At 45.0% G+C, this 20,032-nt stretch overlaps 3 protein-coding genes across 6 annotated transcripts in view; 2 read left to right on the top strand and 1 right to left on the bottom strand.

Annotated features, from left to right (window-relative positions):
• Positions 1–2,605, top strand: part of KLHL12 (kelch like family member 12) — a 29,482-nt gene extending 26,877 nt beyond the window's left edge. For all 3 annotated transcript variants that reach the window (XM_045877017.3, XM_045877016.3, XM_045877015.3), the window contains 3 exons: positions 263–361; positions 704–890; positions 1,073–2,605. In XM_045877017.3, the coding sequence (XP_045732973.1) occupies positions 263–361; positions 704–890; positions 1,073–1,199 (413 nt within the window). In that variant the 3' untranslated portion in view covers positions 1,200–2,605. The remainder of the gene's footprint in view (positions 1–262; positions 362–703; positions 891–1,072) is intronic.
• On the bottom strand, positions 1,809–12,977 carry LOC135364709 (uncharacterized). Of its 2 annotated transcripts, none has more exons than XM_064593998.1 (2): positions 12,763–12,977; positions 1,809–5,426 (listed from the first exon to the last, which is right to left on the bottom strand). In XM_064593998.1, the coding sequence occupies exons 1-2, from the start codon at positions 12,790–12,792 to the stop codon at positions 4,905–4,907; spliced, it is 552 nt and encodes a 183-aa protein (XP_064450068.1). In that variant the 5' UTR covers positions 12,793–12,977; the 3' UTR covers positions 1,809–4,904. The 2 variants fall into 2 exon arrangements, with proteins under 2 accessions (XP_064450068.1, XP_064450067.1); XM_064593997.1 differs by having other exon boundaries at positions 12,635–12,977.
• Positions 4,745–15,093, top strand: RABIF (RAB interacting factor). The gene is made up of 2 exons (XM_045877018.3): positions 4,745–4,878; positions 12,974–15,093. The coding sequence occupies exons 1-2, from the start codon at positions 4,753–4,755 to the stop codon at positions 13,217–13,219; spliced, it is 372 nt and encodes a 123-aa protein (XP_045732974.1). The 5' UTR covers positions 4,745–4,752; the 3' UTR covers positions 13,220–15,093.
• Positions 15,094–20,032: the final 4,939 nt, after the last annotated feature.

Here is a 20,032-nt window from a genome sequence, read left to right on the forward strand (position 1 = left end):
ACACAAGCAGGGGGAGTGGGAGAGGGAGAAGCAGGCTTCCCGCGGAGCAGGGAGCCTGATGCAGAGCTTGATCCCAGGACCCTGGGATCATGGCCTGAACCGAAGGCAGATGCCCAACGACTGAGCCACCCAGACGCCCCTGGATTATTGAAACTCTTAAGAACTGAAACTAAAAGAATTAGTTGAAACACTCAGAGAAAGGCAGCCTGGGAATGGGCATGAGGATTTCCCATTCTTTCTGAAATGGTCTCTACTTTTTCAGGAGGATATGATGGCCTGAATATCTTAAATTCAGTTGAGAAATATGATCCCCACACAGGACACTGGACTAATGTTACACCAATGGCCACCAAGCGCTCTGGTAAGTCATATCTAAGGGAGAGGACAGTAGACCATGCTGACAAATCTTTATATGTGCAGTGGTGCTGCAGTCAAAAATAGGGGATCAACAAATCAGAGTTGTAGTTCTTTCTTCACTGAACACTTATAGTAAAAGGAGTGAGGTTCCATTTTCCTCTTTGCCTGTCTTTTCTCTAAACACAGTGATAATAAAGACAACTAGATTATTCTAGGCCTGTCTGGCCCTAGTCCACATCCCTCAGCTACCTTAGAATTCAGCTAGCCATCAGTGGTCATGTTTTGTTTTTCCAATTCTGATCCTAAGCTTAGTAGTATTCACTTGCTATGCCCTTTTTTCCCCCAGGTGCAGGAGTAGCCCTGCTGAATGACCATATTTATGTGGTGGGGGGATTTGATGGTACAGCCCATCTTTCTTCTGTTGAAGCATACAACATTCGCACCGATTCCTGGACAACTGTCACTAGTATGACCACTCCACGATGCTACGTAGGGGCCACGGTGCTTCGGGGGAGACTTTATGCTATTGCAGGGTAAGGATTTGGAAGCCACACTAGAGTCATCATGCATCCAGGACCACATGATCCAATCGGAAGTTTGGGATCAAGACCGCCTTCGGGTCGGGGGAGACACCTCCAGTGGCAACCTTTAATGTAGGGACTATATGGAAAGGAATAGAAAGTTCATTTTCTCCTTTTGCTTCTTCCCCACTCAGATATGATGGGAATTCCCTGCTGAGTAGCATTGAGTGCTATGACCCTATCATCGACAACTGGGAAGTAGTGACATCCATGGGAACCCAGCGCTGTGATGCTGGCGTGTGTGTTCTTCGAGAGAAGTGACCATTGTTGGAGCACCATCCAGGCCTAGTGACCAGTCCACGGGACAGTTTATGGGAGAGTCAAGGATCCTTTCCAGAATATCTATTTCTCACTGTGCGCACAGGGTGATTACAAGCACTGCTGCAGTGATGACTGTACTTATTCGATACACACTGCGCTTTGCGCTGGTGGTTGTCCCTGAGGAGGGTGGGTAATAGACACTCAGGGGAAGCCCGTGCACACTGAATGGATCTGAGAGGCCAGATCACCTCTCCTCCTGGTCTAGAGAGCACTCTCACGTGCTCAGGAGAATCTGTCTGTTGTGCCTCATGTATTGCAGAGAAGGAAGGTGAGTGTGACCTACTAGGTGTGGGCAGTATCCGGCGTAGATGATTGGAAGGATATGAACTTGAGTCAGCTGGGTAAAATCCAAGTCTCGTTGTCCAGGAATATCTTTCCTAGTCTACAGTAGCTAGGGGCAACACAGTTGCATTCAGGAGGATAACAAAGGGAAAAGCCCCCTGTCAAAATTTGGGGGGGCTTGGGGAGAGACCTGGCACTCCCTTAAGGGACAGGGTTGGTATATCAGAACTGGGTTTAGAGTAAGGGAAGTCAACGGAATTTGGTGGAATTTGAGTGAACCTAGAACACCACTGAAGTATAACCTGGAGGACTTAAAGGGTGTATTATTGGAAGGATCTTTTTATTTCCCCATGGTCTTTCTGAACTAGAATGGTGCGCATCTTGGCACCGGAGACTGACAGAATAAGAGTGAACAGATGTTGGGCTGAGCAGACATGGAATAAATGTGGGAGTTCCGTATGCCTGGGAAGTAGAAGTACCTGTGATTTTACAGTCGTCTTATTTCCTGCCAGGGCTCACCTATCCATGGCATGGTTTGCCTTGAGTGGGTGAGACACTATCTTTCTGTGTTGAATCAAATACTACTATACTATTATACTTCATTACTATTTATTTGGGGATGGGGTGGGGGTGGCAGCAGCCTAAAAGGGCAGCTACCTGATTACTGCCCCATTCTGTTAAGGGCACCCTTCTGCTGAGGAGTGCTTATTACTGCTGTGTTTGGTACAGTTAATCGTTTTCCTACTATAAGTTTCCCTCACCTGTCCTTAGAGTGGATTTTATTCATCCCAGGACAGAATAATCAAGGACAACCAAAATCCTTTTGTTCCAGTACTTGCTATCGCCATTTCTGAGCCACCATTCAAGGTTCCCCTGTGTTTTGGAGTGAAATTCTTGGTTTTGTGGGGTATTGGGAGTGTTGGGGATGTGATAACCTAAACAAGGATGCACTTTTCCTTTATTCCAAAATTTCATTTTTTCCTCTTTCCCTGAGTTGTATTGACCTCAAGAGTTCATTTCCTTTGTATTTTTTTAAGAAAATATTAAAAATCAATTGTCTCAAATGCCTTTAAGAGAGTTTATGGCTGACCACTGTCTTGCAGATATTTGGGGAGAGCAGGCCTAGCAATCAGCTGTATGTCCTGTCTCTCCTCCCCGTTCACCTTATGTGTTCGCCAACTAGCTGTACTAGACATAGGTAAGAGGTAGCCCCTTTACCCTTGCGGAGATTCTCATCAGTAAAATATTTATATAAAATTGCATATTTATTGACTCCTTTCACACTTGGAGTTTACTTGAACGCCAAATAGAATAAAGACTCAATCTTCAGCTCATTTAATACTCACTTGACTTTTAGGGTTTTAGTCACTCCAGTCCTATTTCTGTTTGCTTAGATTTATACAAACAACTATGCAGAAGGCCTGCAAAACTGCAAAAAATCCTGTATTTCCAGAGCAAAGGGATGGGGGAGGCCAAGGGGAAGTTATTTTCTCTAAAGGAACCTGCCAACTTTTCCTCAGCAGATGGATTGTGCCTGCTGATCAAACCACAGCTATGAAACATGTGACTCATCCTATCAGGAAGAGATGCAGGGGAGGCAGAGAAGTGGGGAGTAAAGAACTGATGGTTATCTTTACTGCTGATTTTTCCGAGTTTCAGACCAAATTCCCAAATAGTTCTTCATATGGCAGCCACAACTGAATATTCTGTAGAAAACTGAAACTCTTTGCTCTCTTTCCACTCTTGCCAGTCTCACACACTTTGCTCATGCACATACACAGAGGTACCCCTAATTTGGGGGTTCCTCTTGTTTTTCTAGCTCTCTTAGATGGCAGCCAGCCACTTAGTTACCCAGTCTCAGAGATCTGTCATTTATTTATCTTGTGTCATCCCCATTACAATACAGACATCCAATTCATTTCTACGTTCTACATGATTTTATCTTTAAAAGTTCCAAATACATTCCGTTCTTAAATTTGTTCTCACCGTTGTTCAGGTATTCCACTGTTCTTCTATCTGAAATAATCTTGCTTTTCAGACCAAATCCTAGTCACACTCTGATGCCTAATTCAGATGTCACCTAGTTAAAGCTTTTTCTGACTCTCCAGCTGGGGATTATTCCCTAACCCTGGCTTCCATTTATCTTTGTTCCCATGATTGTCTTTATCATATGTCATTGGTTTGGGGTAGGTCTTCCTGTTCAGACTGTGCTCTCGAATATAGGGTGCCTATTATCATTGTATCCTCAGGGTTTAGTTATATTACAGAACGACTCTCTAAATGTTGAATTCCTGAAGGACAAAGGAAAAAGAAAAACAGATGGGGGTGTTGAGTAGATTAGACATTACCTAATCAAGTAGCTTAGTTCCCCTTCGTATTCTCCTTCCCTTGCCACTTCAGGATATCCGTGGCCTAATGCACTAGAACTGATAAGCTGGAGATCTATGGAAATGGAACGGGAAAGTATAGTGTAATGACCCCAAGAGCGGTGGCTTTAAAGCCATGCCTGGATCTATGGACCCTGGAAAGTAACCTTTCTGATCTTCCCCTTCCTCAGTTGTGCACTGGGAGTAATTAGTGACAACCCCATAAGGAAATCGTGATGATGCAATAGGTTTGTTTCTAAGGCATTTCAACACGGTGTTTTGCCACATAGTAAATGGTCACTATGATCAGAACAGAGACCAGCAAGTAAAGTTTCCAGGCATCTTTTTCCAACACCAAAAAGGTACATGTCCCTCTAAGTAGTCTCTTACTGAAGAAACTAATGTTGAAAAACTTGCTGATGTGTAGTGTAACCCAGATTCCCTTCACGTTGCCTCCAGAAACGTCCCCGTTCGTTTATAAGACTAAATTCAAATCTCAGTAAACTAAAAGGTATGGTCAACTTTCGTGAATTATCTACCCGGGTTTTACTCAGTAGTAAGGGAAGGCCAGTGACCAGGTGAGTATGAAGACAGGATTTGTCACGTCCCAGGAAGTGAGGGAGCCTGTCACAAAGCCAGCGGACACCTAACCACTCAGGTTAAGCAATGAATGAGGCGCTTGCGCAGTAGAATCCAGAGCGGGGGAAGCGGACGCTTGCGCAGAGGGGGAGTGACCGCGCGCTCCCCGCCCCGTCTCTGAAAGCCGCGCCAGCGCAGTTCCGAGAAGATCCCGCAGAGACAGCGCCTGCGCGGTCGTGGCCGAGGGAGCTGTGGCGGTAGCGGCGATGGAACCAGCGGAGCCGCTGAACGACTTAGTGTCAGCCGAGGGCCGAAACCGGAAGGCGGTGCTGTGCCAACGCTGTGGCTCCCGGGTGCTGCAGCCAGGGACCGCTCTCTTCTCCCGCCGACAGGTAGGGAGGCAGGTTGGAGGCGGCTCTCACCCGCACGCCTTCACAGGGGGCCGCGGCGGCTGGAGTCCGGGTCCCCGCGCGCGTTTCCGGAGACCGCGCCCCTCGTCGCGGCCCGGCTGCGCCCGAAGCTGCCCGCGCCGGAGTTGCGCGGCCGGAGCGCAGCCCGGGCCGGTCTCCCGGGCGGGCCGGACCCCCGGCCCTAGCCCCGCGCTAGGTGTGGACGTGCTGCTCCGCGTGCGGTGCAGGACCGAGCCGAGCCCGCCGGCTTCCGAGGGCCCGGCGCCCCGGGACGCCCGCAGCTCTTGCAGCTCCACGCTGCGGAGCGGCCCGATGGCGCCCGTGTACCTGGACTCGCGGCCCGCATCACACCGCACCCGCCGGTCTCCCTTCTGTCGGGCGCCTCTCCGCCCCAGAAGGAGCTCCAGAAACAACTTTGGTGTAGGGGATGTGACAGATGACTCCCGTAACCTACACGCTTTACCAAGGTGCTGGGTGGAACGCAGTTTCTCAAACGAATCCTGTTTCAAGTGGGATGGACACATCAAGTCCTGAAAATCAATTTTGAAGGAAAATTTAATTTCTATTCTAATCTTTTCTTCAAGTTACAGATTTTAATCTCCTTCATACATCACCCCAAAGGGGAAAGTTGAGAACAATTTTTTATTTTGGTAAATTTTTATTGAGATGTAACATACCCACAGGAAAGTGTAAAGTATAATCTCATTTCAGCTATGTGCATAGCCTATCACTCAAAATTGTCCCTAAAAATACGCTCTGCCCTCATGACCTATCACACTGAGAGTTAGGTTTCAACATAAGAATTGGGGGGGAAACACATTCAGTCTATAACAGGGTGCTGCTGGCACCTAGTAGGTAGAAGCCAGGAATGCTGCAAGGCATCCTGCAAAGCATAAGACACCAACCCCCACTCCCCCTGGCCCCACAACAAAGAATTCTCCATCCCAGAATGTCAGTAGTACCAAGATTGAGAAACCATGGCCTAAAGACTACAAAGCACATTCACATCTATAATCTCAGTTGATCTTACGATATTGTTAGTATTTGCTGTTTATAGCACTAGCCTATGAGGTCCTGTATCCTGTCCACCTGTGTATCTCCTACACTTAAGACTGTGCACATAAGTAAGATCTTAATAGATACTTAGATTTAAATAAATTAGTGAACAAAAGCTATTAGCCCAGTGTAAATAATGGGTTAGCATGGTGAGAATGGATTAGTAGGTCACTGTTGGTGCAGCATGTGTTCTTTGTAAGCCCTATAACTTTTTTTTTTAAGATTTTATTTATTTATTTGACACAGAGGTTGGGGGAGAGCAAGCACAAGCAGGGGGAGCGGCAGGCAGAGGGAGAAGCAGGCTCCCTGCTGAGCAAGGAGCCCGCTGTGGGGCTCAGTCCCAGGACCCTGGGATCACGACCCAAGCTGAAGGCAGCCGCTTAACCGACTGAACCACCCAAGTGCCCCTATAACTGGTTTGGTTTTACATATAAAATGTTCATACCCTTGAACTTGGTACTTCTTGAAATCTTATCTAAAGTTGATGACAGAGGAAATTATAATGAAGCTGAATAGAGATGGAGGGAACAGCAGTGTGATGTTTCAGTTGTTAGAAAAAGCATTGGTGTGTTTAAAGAACTGAAAAGTTCAACTTGGCCAGAACACAGGATGTAATAAAACTGGCAAGAAAAGAGGCCAGTTGGAGTTAAGGTGATTGGAATAGAGGAGGTGAGGGAGCTCTGGGGATGACTCATCCCCTTGGGGGGTAGAAGCTCACAAGTGGGGGTAGGATGTGGAATCACAAAGGAGACTGAGCCAGGTGCCAGTCAGCTGTGGATAGTGCAGAGTGACCAGGCCACCTCAGATGACAGTGAGGGGTCACCAGATGGCAGAAACCTTAAAGGAGCAGAGGTGGATGTGAGGATGTAGGAGTAATAATTTGGAAGCAAGGAGAGCACTGGTTCCCGTTCCCGATCCTGAAGTAGGTGGAGTGTCAGAGAATGGGCAGCACTGGTGTCCTCAGCAAAGAGCCTTACTTCCCCATGAAGACAAAGAGGAAAGGGGAACCCTCACCAAAGTTTGAGAATGTAGGAAACAGTGATGATGTTATCATAGAAGAGAGTAATTTGCTGTTTTACATTTTTTGGAGGGAGAGATTCGTGGCAGGAGTGGGCAGTGGAAGATTAACTCATAGGAGAAAGTATAGAGCGGTGTTTGGTGAAGAATATGAGAGCAGAGGACCTGAGGGCACACCCAAGAGCACTTTCTTCTGAGGCAAAACATGTCCTTAATCTTCGACCCAGCCAGTACACTGTGGGACCTCTATCCCAGGGAAATGAAAACTTACGTTCACACAAACACCTGTTCATTGCACCTTTATTCATACTGTCCCCCAACTGGAAACAGCCCAGGTGTCCTTCAACAGGGGAATGACTAAACAGACCGTGGTACAGCCGTCCACTGGAATGAACTACAGTGGAGTGAGCTACTGATACATACAACTTGGACGGATCTCCAGGGAATTATGCTGAGTGACAAAAGCCAGTCCCCAAATATTACAGACTGTATGATTCCATTTCTGTGCCGTTTTTGAGTTTTAGAAACGGAGAGCAGATGAGTGATTGCCGGGGCTAGGAACTGGGGGCTGGGCGCTTTGGTAAGTGTGGTTATAAAAGTGACGTGAGGGATCCTCCTGGTGGTGGAACTGTTCAGTGTCTTGACTGTGGTGGTGGATACGTGAACTTACTCGGGGTAAAATTGACAGAACTGTATACACACACATTACACACAGAAATGAGTCCAAGTAGACTGGGGAAATCTGAATAAAATCAATGGAGTGTATCAGTGTTGATGTCCTGTTTGTGATCTTATACTCTGGATTTGCAAAATATTACCATCGGGGAAAACTCTATTACCAAACACAGGGTACCTGGAATTTCTGTATTGTTTCTTAATATAGAACTAATTAGTATATTATTTGTATTATTTCTTCACTACATGTGAACCTACAGTTACCTCAGTAAAACTTTAAAACTGGGGCACCTGGGTGGCTCAGTCATTAAGCAAATAAAATCTTAAAAAAAAAACAACTTTAGGGCGCCTGGGTGGCTCAGATGGTTAAGCGTCTGCCTTCGGCTCAGGTCATGATCCCAGCGTCCTGGGATCGAGTCCCACATCGGGCTCCCTGCTCCTTGGGAGCCTGCTTCTCCCTCTGCCTCTCTCTCTGTCTCCCATGAATAAATAAATAAAATCTTAAAAAAAAAAAAAAAACAACTTTAAAGCTGATTAAACATTTTATTAATTTATTTTTAAAGATTTTATTTATGGGGCGCCTGGGTGGCTCAGGTGTTAAGCGTCTGCCTTCGGCTCAGGTCATGATCCCAGGATGCTGGGATCGAGCCCCGCATCGGGCTTCCTGCTCCACGGGAAGCCTGCTTCTCCCTTTCCCACTCCCCCTGCTCGTGTTCCCTCTCTCTCTGTGTCTCTCTGTCAAATAAATAAATAAAATTAAAAAAAAAAAGATTTTATTTATTTGACAGACACAGCGAGAGAGGGAACACGAGCAGGGGGAGTGGAAGAGGGAGAAGCAGGCTTCCCGCCAAGCAGGGAGCCCGATGTGGGACTCGATCCCAGGACCCTGGGATCATGACCTGAGCTGAAGGCAAACGCTCAACGACTGAGCCACCCAGGCACCCCTGATTAAACATTTTAAAAATCAGGACATTATGCTAAGTGAAATAAGCTAGTCACCAAAAGACAAATACTGTATGATTCCACTCATATGAGGTACCAAGTGTAGTCAGATTCATAGAGAAAGAAAGCACAATGGTGGTTGCAATGGACTGGAAAATGGGGAGTTAGTGTTTAATGGGTACCAAGTTTGGGAAGAGGAACAAATTCTAGAGATGGATGGTGGTGATGGGGGTGATGGTTGCATCACAACATATATATATATTTATTTAATGCTACTAAACCACACACTTAAAAATGACTTAAATGGTAAGTTTTAGTGGAGCCTGGGTGGGTCAGTCATTTGAGCATGAGTCTTGATTTTGGCTCAGGTTGTGATCTCAGGGTCCTGGGATCGCTACCCCTCACCCCCCTGCCACCACATCAGCCTCCACACTCGGCGGGGAGCCTGCTTGAGGATTCTCTCTCTACCTCTCCCTCTGCCTCTTCCCCTGCTCACACACACTCTCTCTCTCTGAAATACAATCTTTTTTAAAAATGTTTTATGGTATGTATATATAGTTGATCACAAAAAATTAGGAATTAGAATGGAACATGCATTTCAACTATGTTAGGCAATATTCTAGTTCTCTACTGCTGTGTAACAAGATCACCCAAGAATGGTGACCTAAAACATTAACATTTATTTTGCTCACAATCTGGGGAGTTGACTGGAGCTAGCTAGACAGTTCTCATTTGGGGTCTTTCGTGTGCAGGCAGAAGGGTTATCTGAAACGCTCTCTCCCTCACATGTCTGCCTGTGGACTGGGAAGACTCAAACACCTGAGCACCGGGACAGGCTCTGGGGGCATCTGTCCCCATGGTCTCTCCACGTGGTGGCCTCAGGAGCCGCAATTCTTACATAGAAGCTGAAGGCTCCCGGAGCAAGTGGTCCCACAGAAACCGGCAAAAGTGGCCTGGCCTTTTCTAACCTAGCCTGTCACCTCCACCTCACTTGAATCATCAGGGGCTAGCACAGGGGCCTGTCCAGGCTCAGGGAGAGAGGCATGGACTCCACCTCCTAGTGGAAGGATTGTCAAAGAATTTGTGCACGTTTTAAAACCATCACAAATACTCACAGAAGGGAGAAAGTTTCAAAAAAGTTACAAGTTTGCTCTGTATTGTAACAGTTTTTATTTTCATCTATATTGTAGCATGCTTGCCAAGTTTTCTACCATGAGAATGGATTTTTACAAAGAGAAAATATTTTTAAAAGGGTGGCTAACAGTTTTGGTTTTTTTCCCCAAAGATTTTATTTATGAGATGCCTGGGTGGCTCAGTCAGTTAAGCTCTGCCTTCGGCTCAGGCCATGATCCCAGTGTCCTGGGATCGAGTCTCACATTGGGCTCCTTGCTCAGCGGGGAGCCTGCTTCTCCCTCTGCCTGCTGCTCCCCCTGCTTGTGCTCTTTCTCTCTCTCTCTCTCTCTCTCTCTGACAAATAAATAAATAATCTTTTCTAAAAAAAAAAAAGATTTTATTTGTGGGGCACCTGGGTGGCTCAGGCGTTAAGCGTCTGCCTTCGGCTCAGGTCATGATCCCAGGGTCCTGGGATCGAGCCCCGCATCGGGCAGAGAGAGACACAGCAAGAGAGGGAACACAAGCAGGGGGAGAGGGAGAAGCAGGCTTCCCGCTGAGCAGGGAGCCCGATGCGGGGCTCGATCCCAGGACCCTGGGATCATGACCTGAGCCGAAGGCAGACGCTTAACGCCTGAGCCACCCAGGTGCCCCTAAATAAATAAAATCTTAAAAAAAAGATTTTATTTGTGAGAGAGAGCACACGAGCAGGGAGAGAGGCACAGGTAGAGGGACAAGCAGACTCCCCACTGAGCAGGGAACCTGATGCGGGGCTCTATCCCAGAACCCCAGGATCATGACCCGAGCCAAAGGCAGATGCTTAACCAACTGAGCTATCCAGGTGCCCTTGTTAGCAGTTCTTGAAAAAGGAAAAGGAGTTCCACTGACAATCTCACTGAGTTGGGGGTATTCTACATCTCTCTGAGGAGATGGTCCAGGATTAGGGTACTGGCTGGGGTCGTGAGCAGTTAACCCACCTGGTCAGGGATGTAACTGGCAACTTTGGCCTCCAACCAGCTAAGTTAGCAGCCTCAAATTAGATAGTAATTTTTTGATTTCCACCCCAATGTTTATCTAGAAAGCCTAATTGTATTCCAAATGTTAGATCCCAAAACTTGACCCTGCAATAGCCCTGGGCACTGCAGAGAATGGGTTGAGAGCCATACAGATACACGTACAATGTACATATATATATATAAGTCTAGCCTTGTGGATCTGACTTACAGGATTTAAATAAAAATGGGAATGTTGAGAAAGAGGGGGAACAGGACCCAGTCTGACCCCTTGAATGAATGGTTAATAGTATTTCCCTCAAATCACTACTCAAAAAAGAGACTGCAGAGGTGGTGTTTTGCATTATAAAAACAAAACAATACAAAAAACAGTGGGAGGGAAGCTGATGCTCCTTTCTTAGACACTTTTTAAAGGCTAATGTTTAAAAAGTCTTTGATTTTTCTCCCCTTAAAGTTTCACTTGCCTTATGTTTAGTTAAGATGATTTCACACCTACACTATAGGCCAGAAATACTTGTAGGAAATCCAGAGAGATACAGCTAGGTTTGGAATCCAGGTGTCCTGGTCCCTGAATTTTGATTCCTCTTTGCTTCTGCCTGTTCCCATTTTCACTTAGGGTAAGACAAAGCAGTGGGGACTCATTTAAACATTAGATGAGGTGAAAAGGGTGACTGGAATGACAATATAAGAGGAGGAGGGACTGTCCTATTTTGTGATGTCCTCAGATGATGTCTCAGGTGACACCACATAGGGTAGTGCGCAGATACCTGTTTTACTAAGCCAAGTGCTGGGCAGATGGGGAGTAGAATGTTCTGGATCAGTGCTCTCTCCTCCCTATTAGGGACAGCCACTGGCCAGAATCTGGCCCAGAGTTCAGAAGTGCGAACTCCAGGGTATTTAATACATACTAGCAGCTTTGTGATTCCCTGATAGTTGAGTTCAGGAAGAGGCTTGCTCATCCCTACCAAAGCATTTGCCTCTTTTGGACTGATGTCGGTCCAGTTTTTTTTTTAATTAAAAAAAAAACAACAACTGGTTTTTGCTTTTATTCTGCTTGCCAATGTCAGACTAGCACATTGAGGCCATCCTGTTTTATTAGAGTTTGGGGATGCAGTGGAAGTGTACCCTGGGGTGGAAAATAAGTGTACTGGCAGCAGAAATAATGATGAGGAGCAGAGGGGTAAGAAGCTTTGCTGGCATCGTATCTTCGAGTACGCTGGGGCAGCTAAAAGTGCGTAAACTAACCTTACAGGGAAGAAATTAAAGGGTGTGTATGTGTGTGAGGCTTTGTCCTAATGATCGGGAAGGCATGTTGATTAGGGGGTACAAGGATCCTCGGGATGATATTCCAAATTCTAGAACTAGATTTTCCTTTTTAATGCTCTTTTTGTAAGATAAATCCAGCATATATGTAACACTGATAGACTAGAGCAAAGCCAGATATCCTGTATTTATTCTTTTGATAAATATTTGAGTTCCTGCTCTGTATCCGTTATTATTCTTGGCGCTGGAGTTATAGTAGTGAACAGGAAAGGTAAGCTCCTTGCTTTCTTGGCGCTTACATTCTAGTGGAGGGACACCCATGGTAAATAACTAAGCCAATAAATTAATAATTTCAGAGAATGATAAGAAAGAGGTGTGGCATAAGGAAACTTTCGGGGGTGACGAATACGCTTGTCTTCTTGCTGGGAATGGTTTATCAGTATTTGCATGGGCCAAAATGTATCAAATTGTACACTTTAAATATGTGCAGTGTATGTATCGATTACACCGCAGGAAAGGCATTTTAAAAAACAAAATACAGTGGGCAGTATGGGAATCTTACTCATTGTTTGGTCAGAGAAGGCCTCCTGAAGAGGTTGCATTTGAGCTGAATATCATGAAGGAGCCAGCTTTGCCGAGATCTGAGGGCAGAGCACACTCACCCTGTCAGAAGGAGGCAAGAAGGCCAGTGGGGCTGCAGCAGAATGACCTAGACGGAGATGAGGAACAGGCAGGGCCATACAGACCATGGTAAGGACAGCAGTGAAGCCACATGACAACAGCACGTTACCTCTTTCGTGTGTCTTAAGAATCCGGGCATGGACTAGAGGCAACAGAGAAGCCACTCAGCATTCTGGTCTATTAACTTAGTGTTAGGGCTGCTCATCTCGTTTTCATTCCAAGAAACTGCCAGGGAGCAATGTAAAGTATAAGCAGAATGGGGGTGATGATGTGACTGGGCCAGTCAGCCTGCGTATTCTTTGTGTTCTCTTCCCCTGCAGCTTTTCCTTCCCTCCATGAGAAAGAAGCCAGCTCTGGCTGATGGCAGCAATCCTGATGGCGATCTCCTCCAGGAGCACTGGCTGGTCGATGACATGTTCATCTTTGAGAACGTGGGCTTCACCAAGGACGTGGGCAACATCAAGTTTCTGGTGTGCGCAGACTGTGAAATCGGACCAATTGGCTGGCATTGCCTAGATGACAAGAACAGTTTCTATGTGGCCTTGGAACGGGTTTCCCATGAGTAACTGAGGGGAGGGGGACACAGCTCCACCCCCATCTATAAAAGCTACTCCCCTCAAGAACTGGCCTTTAACCCTGTGTAACCGCTCTGCCGCCACCTTCTCTGTACTAATGTAAATTATGAGTATCGACATGTCCGGTTGAACATGCATAGGGCTAATCCCGCTTCCTTAAAGCCTCAAGTGCATGCCTCTTAAATAGCTCACTTTGCGTCCCCACATCTCCTAATCTCCCTTTTCCCCCAGTTGCAGGACACTGGAACACGTCTACAAATCTGCTCTCATCCCTGGCATCCTGCCTGGGCTCTCTGACCCTGGGCTCCCTTGTTTCTTGCTCTGTAAGAGCAGCATTCAGCCTTTTAGCCAAGATGACACATGACAGCTGATGCTCGTGCTAATAGTTCAAACTCCACATTTTTGTCTCATTCAAGAAAGCATACAAGTGTCTGAGAGTGACTTTGTTGTATGACTAACTTTATCTACAGTAATTTATTCTTTTTAAAACTATAGCATTTACAGACTTCGGTATTTAAACTAATAAGAAACACATTACTTCGGACACACCTGTAATACCATGTTTGAGAGCTGAGTCTCTAGGTTTATAGTGACTTTTTATTGTGAAGATGAATATATCCCCTTTTCCCTTCAAATCTTGCCGTGGTTTCTCTTTACATTAGAAGTAGGTTGAGAATCAGATTTTCAGCCCTATCTGGCAGCCACCCCAGGAAAACTCAGCCCTGGTTTCGACTCAGAGTGGAGGATATGGGAAATAGGAGGGACAGACCTTTGCCACGTTATACATGACTTTACAGGTTTGTCTTATCTGCACAAGTAACTCTTCCTTTGTTCTTAGGAGAGACTTCTCTAATGGATGGTGTCATCATTTACTGAACCTACTAAGCATGGTCCTCAGAGTTGTGGTTCAATGGGAATCCCTGTACCAACCCAGAACACAAACTTTCTGTCCAAATGCCACTATCTCTATCGCTGTGGGGTTGCTCTAACAGTTCAATGTTAGCAAACTTATTAACCTTTCAGTATGATTGTCACTTGTTCTCTCATTTCTCTTCTGAAGTGACTCAACATCTTAGGAATCTCTATGAACAGGTCTCAGGTGTCCTCCCATAAGCCCTACCTCTAAGATTGAGGAGACCCTGAAATTGAAATAAGGACTAAATAGAAATCCTACAATCTACAGCCCATCCTTCTGTATCTATTTTCTGCTTGCTTCTACCTTCTTTCTCCCCAGAACTTTTCTAAGGGTTCCCCAACTAAAGTGTAGGCCTTGGACATGGTTTTGCAACCAACCTACTCTAGAAAGGTGGCTTCCTTCCCCAGTCATAGCCTCGGTGAGCTCTAGCTGAAAATGAGAGAACTGTTCTCTAGATGGTCAAATGTCCATGATTATGGCATTTGTAGAAAAACAACTGTGAGAATTATCCACTCAGGTCAGAAGGAACAAAACCAAGTAGATGCCTCTAGGGGCATGTGGCCCCTCCTATCACAAGCCAAAACGTGCACAAAGCATTTTTTTTTAATTAGACTTTGACTTTTTTTTTCCTTTTTTAATCACAGAATAGTACACATTCATTGCAGATAAATACAAAAATGGGTATAAACATTTTTTTAATCATTCATTTCCACCATCCAGAGACTGCCTCTGGTGATGTGGTGAGACTCCAGTTCTCAGTGTTTTTCTATATGTATATATAAACATATATGGTTTTTAAAAATAAATACTATATCATACTGTGCTCTTTTATAACTTGCTTTTTCCATTTGACAACATACTGACTTCCCATGTTAACAGATAACCATCTATGGACACCCTTGTTTTTAGTATTCCATTGTATTTCTGTATTATAATTTATTTAAACAATCTACTGTTAGATTGTCTCCAGTTTCTTAGAAACAATGTGATGGAACGTGCAACTTTATAGTTAAATCTGTATACACATTCTCAATTATTTCCTACGTTATTAGAAGTAGAATTGCAGGGTATGCATGTTTTCATGACTTTGCTCTATTGACACATATTCTTCAGAAACAGCTGTGCTAATTCACCTCCTCCAGCAGTGTAGAAGAGCACTCGTTTCTCTGAAACCTTCCTAACACTGGGTATTTATTATCATTAAAAGACTATTTTGCCACTTTAATAGAAAAAGTATCTCACTGTTTTAATTTGCATTTATTTTGTTTAATGAAATTTTTATACACTTATTGGTCATTTGTAATTTTTTTTTAAAGAACTGCCAAACATTGTTGCCCCAATAGCCAAAAATATCAAGTTGTTATTCTGCCTTTGCAGTTTAATTTGAAATAAAGGCATTTAAACAGTAGAAGTTAGATTCCTGTATGTCCTTGGGAAGAATATGCAATTTGAAAAAGCAGAGGAGAGCAGAAACCTGAACCTTAGGGTTTCTCTTGAGGTCTTCCAACGAATTAATCATTTAGTGTCTGCTATAAAATGAGGATGTCACCTCTTTGTTCCCCTTACACATAATAGGCTCTCAATAAAGACTTGTGAAATCATTAACTGCTTTGTCATAGGTAGAAAGAAGTAGCCCATGAGTATAGAAACCTGCTGCTATGAGTACAGAAACCTGCAGTTGCTGTTAGGGAGAGCAATTGATTTTTCCAAGGCCTCACTGTTTCTACAAAATTCTTTTTAACACAGAATCAGAGGTGGACAGCAGTGTACTGACATTTTACATATTGTTACTATACCGTGTGTGACCCTGCTCAAGTAACTCCAATGTGCAACCAATGAGAACTTCTGTTCCTGATAATGGTGGATAGGTAATTTTGGATGACCATCCCACTGAGGGCAACTAGAAAGGCTGGACAAAAGATTTTAAAAATCCAAAGGCATCAGAGAGCTAATGTGTTTAAAGAATTACTGGACCAGGACCACTGAGAAGATCGAGGCCCTGAGAAGTGGCCCCAGTATTACAGGCCACTCTTCTGTTGGGGGCATTTGCAATGTGGAGCGGGGCAGGTCAGAGGCTGGTGGGTGACTGTGACAGCCTTCCAGAAGTAGGGGTCTGGGCCTGTCAGAGAGTGGTAGACCTGGTAAGTGTTTGTCACATTGGGTTGAGGCGCTCGGTCTTTTGCACCCCAAGAATAGGGGTGAGCCAGAAGTAGGAATAGAAAGGCTCTCTTAGGGGATTGCAGCTTGGCTTCCAATGATATCAGTCCTTGAAATTAGATTAAGTTGATCCCAAAGTGGCAATTTCCCCAAACCCTTGGCATAAGCAAACAAAAACGCACTCTGGAGAAAAATGTCATCATCCTAAACTTTGACTTATTTCTTTTCTTTTTTTTTTTTAAAGATTTTATTTATTTATTTGACAGAGACAGAGATAGCGAGAGCAGGAACACAAGCAGGGAGAGTGGGAGAGGGAGAAGCAGGCTTCCCGCTGAGCAGGGAGCCTGATGTGAGGCTCGGTCCCAGGACCCTGGGATCATGACTGGAGTCGAAGGCAGATGCTTAACTGACTGAGCCACCCAGGCGTCCCTAAAATGAATTATATTTCTGATGCTGTGAATAATAGTGAGTTAGAGGTTAGATACTGCACTGTTTTTTTTTTTCTCCAAAGCTTTTTGATAAAGACCATGAAAACAGATGTGGTACAGGATCATGCACAGAGTACATCTGTGTGGTCATGACCACGTCTAAGTCTTCATAGGGTAAGAAAATAAAGGTGTTAACTTCAGTATTGTGAATCTTTCCATTGTGACCAAGGTGTTCTTGTGTTTGGAGAATTAAATTCCTGGAATATGTCTAAATGTGTTTAAATGTCAGAATTTAAGGTTAAGTGAGATTAGTATCCACTAAATTCACTCAAATCTACTGAAACTTAGAATTCATTTAGCCTTGGGGCGCCTGGGTGGCTCAGTTGTTAAGCGTCTGCCTTCGGCTCAGGTCATAATCCCAGGGTCCTGGGATCGAGCCCCGCATCGGGCTCTCTGCTCGGCAGGAAGCCTGCGTCTCCCTCTCCCCCTGCTTGTGTTCCTGCTCTCGCTATCTCTCTCTCTCTAATAAATAAATAAAATCTTTAAAAAAAAAAAAATTCATTTAGCCTTGTATAGAAACAATGTATTATCCATGATGAGTAATTAGTAGCCTGTGACACAAAACTACGTGTACCCAAAGCACAATATTACAATCAATGGTTCTAATTTCTTCATGTCAGGAACAAGTCCTCTGCTACAATTAGAGCAGGGTCCCTCCAAAATCCAGACCTGGTGACCCCAGACATCCTATTTCAGATTGGGGGCCAGGATGAACCATGACCTGCGGGGACTGGTGAGGAGACAGAATGTGGGCTAGGAACACTTATGGTCCTAAGGAAGTGAGGGGAGAGTGATCAACTCCCATAAGTTTATACATCCCTTCCCTACTTTGTCCTAAATGGATTCTGGTATGAGATGTGAAATAGGGATTGGGTGGAAAGGATGTTCCATCCTAGGGAGCAGTTGCCCCAGTCACAGGGTAGATGAATTTCAAGATAAGACAATGGGGAGGGGGGGAGTGAGCTCATGGACACACCGAACTTTGGCAACTTTGCTAGAGTGACCATCAGTTGTTAAATAATTCAGTCATTTGAAAACCAGGCACTACCTCTACAATGTTGGCACTGACTCAAGAATGAATAGCTCAGGTATGGCCCTGAAGAATCTACCTTGATTCTTCACCAGTGGATGAACAGGATATTCTTGTTCCCACAAAGCCTCTCCATCTTCTTTGTCCCTCCCTCGCCCAGTCGGACTGTGGTTGTCCTTTCAATTCAGTGTTATTTGATTCTTTATGGCAAGGCAGGATAGGGAGCAAGTACCTACAGAGAAAGGATGCAGACTTATCAGGAATCTTTAGATTGCCTGAAACCTAGAGGTAACTATGACCTTTCCCTCCGAACTTCGGAATATCTTAAATTCCCGAAGAACTGTGTGAAAATGGCACATCTGCAATGGCACTAAGCTTGAGATCAGTGGAGTGCTATAGAGAAAAAGATGATGAAAGTGAGAAAAAGAATCTAAGCTTTGCAGCCGTCTAGATAATAGAAATAAATCCAAACACCTTATAAGAGAACTAATATTAACTTGTGCTCTATAAAGAAGCATATCGTCGAGGGAGGTTGGTTTGTGTCATTTCCACAAATAACACAGGATTATTGTTGCAAATATAGTTTTTTTGGGGTAGAGCCCACTCACTCTATTCACTAAAGAAACGGAAGGACATTTTGAACTGGCAGACGCTACCAGCTGGTGGGCTGAATGCCTAACAGGACCAGGCAAGGAAGAGATGATGGTGTTGAGTTTATGGCTTTTTGAGTTTATGGCCAGATAGATTCATTTTAATCACTGATATGCCCATATTCAGTAAGATGTAACATTTGAGTTGTTTTGCTTGGGCCTGTGACAATGAATAACCACATCTTAGCTTTGTATATACAAGGGTTTTCAAAGTACTTATTTGAATGTTCACCCACGCTCTCTCACCTTATCCCTTGACCAGAGATAACCACTTTAAAGCTGGCAGCCTCGTAAAACACAAGGGTTGAGATCAAAGAACACTCTTCAGAGTCTGAAGTTAACCTTTGCACCCTGAATTTAAACCACCAAGCCACCTAGACAAGCATTTAGTTTCAAAATATTTCAGAATACTTTTGAATAACATGTCTAGAGTCTTGTGGAAAAACAGGTGCAAGAATCCAGGGGGCAGCTGATCTGATGTCACATTGGTGAGTGACACAGTAACTTTGAGTCTTCCTGGGTTGTATCAACAGAAAGTCATTATAGATTTTCCTAAAGCAACAATTCAAATCTCCAGGCCTGACTGGCATAATCTGGGTGCAGTCAGCTTTCCAATGGGAAGTGAGAACAGGAGATGACAGATGCTTTGGATTCCTCTGGAATGTGCTGAACAAATACTAAGGTAATCTTTGTGGGGTGTCCAGTCATTTGATAAAACCAAATGCCAATTAACCCTCCCAAACTAGGAAATGGGCTAATTTGTTTTGCTTAGGTATTTAGAAGTAAAACCTCATCTCAGCTAAGAAACCACAACCGGAAAAAAAAAAAAAAAATACACAGGTAACATCTATGAACTGCCGAAAATACTGCTTAGCACATCACTCTTCTAGTCAAGAGTCCACAAAGGAGCCCCATAGCCAGTGGAATTGTGTGCAAACTCTTCAAAGTAACATCTGTGTTCACCCTACAAGTCCTCTTCAATCTGCTTTAGCCAGCCTGGACTCCTTGCTCTCTTGCAATCTGAGTCACCTGATCTGAAGCTCTTGCCGCAAAGGGAGGTAAATTTCAATTACCCGCGCCTGGAATGCTCTCTCCCACACCTGCCTGCCCCCCACCCACCCACCCGAGCCGCATTTTTGTCCCTCCCCAGACGCTCCCAGTACCTGGTTCTCATCACAGCATCTTTCCTTCTCTAGCGGTTGCTGATTTCAAGTCTGCGCCACCGTCCAAGGTTTATGCACTTTTCGAACCAGGTCCGCCATGTTACCCGTATAATGAGCTAAGGCAACAAGGGAACAATGGTGTTTCTCCAAAGCTCCAACCTCTCAGACCTGGCACACCTCCAAAGGAGGGCAAAGAGGGTCGAGCTGACCTGGAGGGCTCGGACCCCGGAGGCTTTCCCTCCCTTTGGTTTTACAAACTGCCCAATGACCGGCTACGGCGGGGATATTTCATAAGCGCCCGCCCAATAACGGAGAGAGGGGCGGGCCTCGGTGGGAACCTGGCCCAATGAGAGACGCGTAGGGGGCGGGCCCCGTCCGGCTGCGGCCCAATGGGAGCTCC

Source organism: Mirounga angustirostris, unplaced genomic scaffold (assembly GCF_029215605.1).
Source record: "Mirounga angustirostris isolate CCGP_5_RB_7025 unplaced genomic scaffold, mMirAng1.0.hap1 SCAF_6, whole genome shotgun sequence".
NCBI classification, from domain to species: Eukaryota; Metazoa; Chordata; class Mammalia; order Carnivora; family Phocidae; genus Mirounga; species Mirounga angustirostris.

Coding starts and splice junctions, on each gene's coding strand:
- LOC135364709 (XM_064593997.1), bottom strand. CDS start 12,721: ATGGTCTGTATGGCCCTGCCTGTTCCTCATCTCCGTCTAGGTCATTCT. Junction 5,427..12,634: donor TCTTGCCTCCTTCTGACAGG/GTGAGTGTGCTC, acceptor ATTGATTTTCAG/GACTTGATGTGTCCATCCCA.
- RABIF (XM_045877018.3), top strand. CDS start 4,753: ATGGAACCAGCGGAGCCGCTGAACGACTTAGTGTCAGCCGAGGGCCGA. Junction 4,879..12,973: donor CTCTCTTCTCCCGCCGACAG/GTAGGGAGGCAG, acceptor CTTCCCCTGCAG/CTTTTCCTTCCCTCCATGAG.